Consider the following 6,000-nt stretch of genomic DNA (forward strand, 5'->3'; position numbering starts at 1 on the left):
ACCAATTCAAGTGAAATTAGCAGAGTTAGCGAAATTGTGCTTAATTGAACCCAAAATTGATCAATTGGGATTGGTATTATGTTGGAGAGCAGATGAATTGTGTTTAGAATGAAGCATAATAAGAGAATTAAATTGGAAGATGGTGATGTGCATCCCAGTTAGGGGAAACCACTCTATTGATGCAGTTGAGTGCAATTTGGTTCGATCAAGTATGCAATTGATTAAATAAAGGCAAGGTATTTACCAATTTGAAGCTAAATTGAAGGGGAGAAAGGTAAGTTAGTGAGATGAAGATTCATTGAAATCAAGAAATTTTGTTCAAATTCCTTCTCACTAGTTTTTGAGCCTAAAAGTTTTAAAAGAAATGTTCGGTGGTATCTATGATAAAAACATTTTAATCTATAAAATCGACAACTTCAACTCACAAAAAAATCATCGTGATATTTCAAACTTCCATAAATGCACTCTAAAATAGTTTGCAAATATTTAGTATGTACTTGTTGTCCACATAAATATTTTTTTATAAGTAATTTTGATGCCAAGCATATGAAAGAAAAGATCGTTATCTTATTATGGCTTTTAGCAATTGGATCCTAGGAGAGGTAGACCGGGGACAAATTTATAGCCCTAGCTTTTTTTTTTTTCTATACACTAAATTATAGCCCTTTATGTTAAAAATATTTATGACAATATAATCCGGTTGACAAATCATGAAATCTTTGCAAATAACCAATTGATTTGCCCTGTCATTTTCCCTTTCCTTAAAATTTCCTTATAAATTTATTTAAAAAAGAGTATTCAAATATAACAAAATCAAATGAGTAATACTGCGGGGAGTTGCTTATAGGATTTCTATGAACCATGTACCAAACGTCAAAGCGTCTCCAAGTCAAATCCCAAGCGTCAAAATAGCTTTCTTATCATGAAAGGTAAGTATATTGACATGCATATCCTGCCCCTTTTTTAATTCATTGAATGGTGATACAGTAGAAGGTATGAGATATATAAGGCAAAAGGAACGTCGAAATAATTACCAGAATAGGACACGCTCGCTGCGGCCTTGCCACCTTCCTTTCCTTAAACCCCTCCCCTCCGAATTCCCGAAGGTCTCCTCGGCTCTGTCCGTCGATCGCATTCGAAACCCTAAATTCCCCTCCCCTCCCAAATCCATCTCCGTTCCCGTCACCTCCCTTCCTCCTTCCTACGATGGAGGTGCAGCCTCACTTTCTCCGCCGCCACCAGCACCACAACCACCCCTCCGTTCTAATCGTTCTCATCGCCGCCGTCCTCCTCTCCGCCGGCCGCTTGGCGGCGGCCCAAACCGACGCCGGCGACGCGGCCACAATGCGGACCCTCGCCAAGGCTCTTGATCCGTCCGGAAAGCTCAACTGGTCGGCCTCCTCCGACCCCTGCACCAGCTGGGGCGGCGTCCGCTGCACCAGCGGCCGCGTCACCGGCGTCCTAGTCAGCAACAGTGGCATCTCCGGCTCCCTCCCGCCGGACGTCCGCAACCTCTCCGCCCTCACCCGCCTCGAGCTCATGATCAACAAACTGTCCGGTCCTCTCCCCTCGCTCGCCGGCCTCGGCGCTCTTACCACCCTCTTCCTGGCCAACAATAGCTTCTCCTCCATCCCGGAAGACTTCTTCTCCGGCCTCAACTCCCTCACCAACGTCTACCTCGACACCAACCCCCTCGCCTCCTGGACGATCCCATCATCACTCCGCACCGCCTCCGGCCTTGTCAACTTCTCCGCCAACGGCGTCAACCTCACCGGCACCATACCGGACTTCCTCGGCACCGGCTTCCCGAGTTTTTACCACCTGGCCCTCGCCGGCAATAACCTCACAGGCCCGATTCCGTCGAGCTTCGGCGCCTCCCCGCTCAACTCCCTGTGGCTCAACAACCAGAAGGGAAGCGGCCTCTCGGGCCGCATCGATGTCATCCAGAACATGACAAATCTCAAGCTGCTCTATCTTATGTCCAATTCCTTCTCCGGCCCGATTCCCGATCTCTCCCGCCTCGAAAACCTCTATGATTTGGATCTCCGGGACAACCAGCTCACCGGCCCCGTGCCGAGCTCGCTGACTTCGCTCAAATCTCTTAAGAGAGTCGTCTTGACCAATAATCTTCTTCAAGGGCAGGTGCCTGTCTTCCCCAATACGGTGGAGGTGGAACTGGATGCAGATACTGAGAGATTCTGCCTCACGAACGGCACCGCCTGCGATCCCCGGGTGAATGTTTTGCTCTCCATTGCCAAGTCCTTTTACTATCCAACGTACCTGGCCAACCAGTGGAAAGGGAATGATCCGTGCAATGGTTTTACGGGCATTACGTGCGATCCGAGTGGTAACATCACCTCCGTCGTATTGCAGAAATTGGCTTTCAACGGTACGATCTCGCCGGATTTTCAGTTGCTGCCTAAGCTGCAGAAGCTGATTCTCTCCGGTAATAATCTAACCGGCACTATTCCATCGGAGCTTACCAATTTGAAGTATCTCCAGTTATTGGATGTTTCTAATAATGCCCTGTGGGGGAAGGTTCCAAGTTTTGGTGGAAATGTTTCGGTGAACACGGATGGGAACCCGAATATCGGAAAGGATACTGGGAATGGTGGCACTCCAGGTACGAATTCTCCAAATTCTGGGAATTCTGGTGATGGTGGAAGAAAGAAGTCCACAGGAGTTATCATGGGCTCCATCGTTGCCGCAGTATGTGGTGCTCTCTTCATCGGGTTTTTAGGATTTTGGTGTTGGAAGAGAAAGAAGCACATTAAAGTTCAGAAGACTAATGATATGGTGATAGACCTAAAGCATTCCGGTTCCGATACCCAGTTGTCGAAGGTCGACAGTGGACTGATTATAGCTGAGCCAGGGAGCATGGTTGTTTCAATACAATTACTAAGGGAGGTTACAAACAACTTCAGTGAGGTTAATATCTTAGGTCGTGGAGGGTTCGGGACAGTCTATAAGGGGGAGCTCCATGATGGCTCCATGATCGCAGTGAAGCGAATGGAGACTGGAGTGATGGGGTCGAAGGGTCTGAATGAGTTCAAGTCAGAAATTTCGGTCCTTACCAAGGTCCGGCATCGGAATCTGGTCTCCCTTCTTGGCTACTGCTTGGAAGAAAACGAGAGGATTTTGGTTTATGAGCACATGCCTCAGGGTACGCTCAGTCACCATCTTTTTGATTGGATGGAATTGGAATTGAAGCCGTTGGAATGGAAAAAGAGATTGACCATTGCTTTGGATGTTGCACGCGGTGTTGAGTATCTACACAGTCTGGCTAATCAGACCTTCATACACAGGGATTTGAAGCCCTCCAACATTCTGCTTGGAGATAATATGAGAGCTAAGGTTGCTGATTTTGGGTTAGTTCGACTTGCACCGGAAGATAACCGTTCCATTGAAACAAGGCTTGCGGGAACTTTTGGGTACCTTGCACCAGAGTATGCAGGTATGTTTTCATTGTACTACTTGTTTATATCTTATTTTTTTTGGTGCTTAATGATTGAATAGAAGTATCTTAATTCTCCATTAAAGACAATTATGTTAATTTTGGTGTTTCGACCTTCCATTCAGCTTTTAGAAAATGGTTTACTATTTGCTTAGTACCACATTGATGCATGTTGCAGAGGAACATTCTTACGTGCCCTGCACCTCTAATGGATGATTTGTTGAAGTGAAATGCTTATTAAAGTTGAAGGTTTGTTTATTTGATCAATGATATCGACAATATATTATCAACCCATATTGTTGTTGTAATCCCATCTCAAGTGCATCAACAAGCAACTGCATATTGTTTTAAGTTCAGTTTAAACAATTGTGTCCTGTTCATGACTATGTTCCTTAGGGTGGAGATACAGGGCAACCCAATTTGAAGGAAAAATCTTTTTACAGTGATAACATCTTCGACATTTAGAAATTATTACGCTATTATGACAGTAAATCACCAACTGATGAATATGTCTGCAAAGTGAACAAAAAACTAGGAAAGGTATGAGAATTTGATAAATTGTTACAGATATGAATCTAGTTCATTTGGTTTTGACCATAGAAGATACATCTTCATTTTTCTTTTGTATTTTGTGCACAGCTTGCAGTTGTATCTGATTATGTAACATACTTGCTGTGAGAAAGTGTATGTCTCAGATTGTGTGTATGAATGAAATGACGATGCTTGAGTGTTCTATCTATCTGTTTATGGCATAGTTCTTCCTAGAGCAATGGTTGACTGTGAAAAATGGACTAAACAACTATGCCATCGTAGGATAAAAGTGACTTGAAGTTCTGAATCATGTAACTTTTATGTAATCTTCCATCTCAATTGATTTTGTTGCTTATGCATTCTTGCCTTCGAGTTTTAATAGTTAATAACAACCAGCTCTTACGTTTTTCATCCTAAACCATAAATTAACTTGACCGGTTTGAAGTTGTGGCCTGTAATATTGGTTTATAGGTTTAATTCATGAATGGATTAGGTGTCTAAACCAAATTTTGAAAAGTTTCCTCACTATTCTTGCTTCTATATATATATATATATTTTATTTTATTTTTTCAAATGTGAAAATTTGTTTAATGTGAGTCGCAATGCCAATTGACGGTCTCATCTTCTGATCAGTGATGGGGCGTGTAACCACCAAAGCTGATGTTTTTAGCTTCGGAGTGATACTCATGGAGCTGATCACGAGTAGGAAAGCAATTGTCACTACCCAGCCAGAGGAGAGCATGCATTTGGCGACTTGGTTCCGGAGGATGCACCTCAACAAAGATGCCTTCCAGAAGGCCATTGACCCAAATATCATTCTTGACGAGGAGACCTTGGAGAGCATAAAGACAGTTGCTAACTTGGCTGGCCACTGCACTATGAGAGAACCCTATCAGAGGCCTGACATGGCATATGCTGTCAATGTCCTGTCCTCGCTTGCTGAAATCTGGAAGCCAACCGATGCTTACTCTGATGATGGTTATGGAATCGACCTTGAAACTCCATTACCAGAGGTGCTTAAGAAGTGGCAGGAATCCACAGAAAGTAGCCAAATGGATGGCACCATGCCATTGCCATATATTCCTAGTTCTGAGAACTCCCAGAGTAGCTTTGCAGGAACCTTAACCTCAGCAAATGCAAGATAGTTTAATAAAAGAGGATGTAGTTGAAAAGCCTGTTGTGTGGCTTGTTCATTTCCTATCCTAGCTTGAGTTTGGAAGTCTCGTTTCTTCTTTTCCTTTATACAGTCTCTGATCTTAGTTTTACCTTTTAGTTTTTACTCCTTAATAAGCTTGATTCCTTTTCTTATTTTTCTTTTTGCAAGTTTAGTTAATGGAAAAAAAGCTTTACTTTAAAAAACTGTGGTTTCCTACTTCATGATTTCGGTTTGTTGATATCCAAATGATTCCACCGCATTGTTTGGTAAATATCATTTCCTGCATGTGTTCAGGTATTTGTTTGAAGTTTGGTAAATATATTTTTAACATTTTTTTGATAATATAGCTTGATCTATATATTGATGAGGAAAAGTCACTACTCTTTTTTTTTTCATCATCGACGTGATTGAGACAAACTATGAAATATCTTAACATATATCTGCATCTTCCTTTGATGAATGTTTTTAGACTGATCATTAACAGGTGGGACTAGCACTTCGGACAGGGCCTTTGCTGAAGCATTAGGTGGATAAGTTTAATGAGGGGTGGACATGCATTTAGGACTTACTGTTTGCATCACAACAGCTGGTCATATGCACACCTGACATTTTACCCCCTATAGTTAGATACATATTTTACTTGCTATAATCAAAACTTTCTTTTTCTTTTGTTGATTTATCTTTCTTTACATCCTGCTCGAAACTTTGGTAATGAATGAACTTCTCTATCTGTGCTCTTGAAAGCAAGTTTAACCATTTTCTTTTGAGACAGAGCTCCATTTATGGGATCTCGTCAAAACAAATTTCAAGCCATCAAAGTGTCTTCATACTAAAACACCTTTTATCTACACCCTTGTTC

At 42.4% G+C, this 6,000-nt stretch overlaps 1 protein-coding gene across 1 annotated transcript; it reads left to right on the forward strand.

The window, feature by feature from the left end:
- The first annotated feature begins 1,053 nt into the window (after positions 1–1,053).
- On the forward strand, positions 1,054–5,273 carry LOC120111654 (receptor protein kinase TMK1-like). The gene is made up of 2 exons (XM_039129372.1): positions 1,054–3,454; positions 4,619–5,273. Exons 1-2 carry the CDS (start codon positions 1,207–1,209, stop codon positions 5,128–5,130), a joined length of 2,760 nt encoding a protein of 919 aa, XP_038985300.1. The 5' UTR covers positions 1,054–1,206; the 3' UTR covers positions 5,131–5,273.
- Positions 5,274–6,000: the final 727 nt, after the last annotated feature.

The sequence above is a fragment of the Phoenix dactylifera genome, chromosome 8 (genome assembly GCF_009389715.1).
Source record: "Phoenix dactylifera cultivar Barhee BC4 chromosome 8, palm_55x_up_171113_PBpolish2nd_filt_p, whole genome shotgun sequence".
Classification (NCBI taxonomy): domain Eukaryota; kingdom Viridiplantae; phylum Streptophyta; class Magnoliopsida; order Arecales; family Arecaceae; genus Phoenix; species Phoenix dactylifera.

Excerpts from the sequence above, each read along its gene's own strand:
- LOC120111654 (XM_039129372.1), top strand. The coding sequence starts at position 1,207 with ATGGAGGTGCAGCCTCACTTTCTCCGCCGCCACCAGCACCACAACCAC. Across the intron at positions 3,455-4,618 it reads CCTTGCACCAGAGTATGCAG|TGATGGGGCGTGTAACCACC; the intron begins GTATGTTTTCAT and ends TCTTCTGATCAG.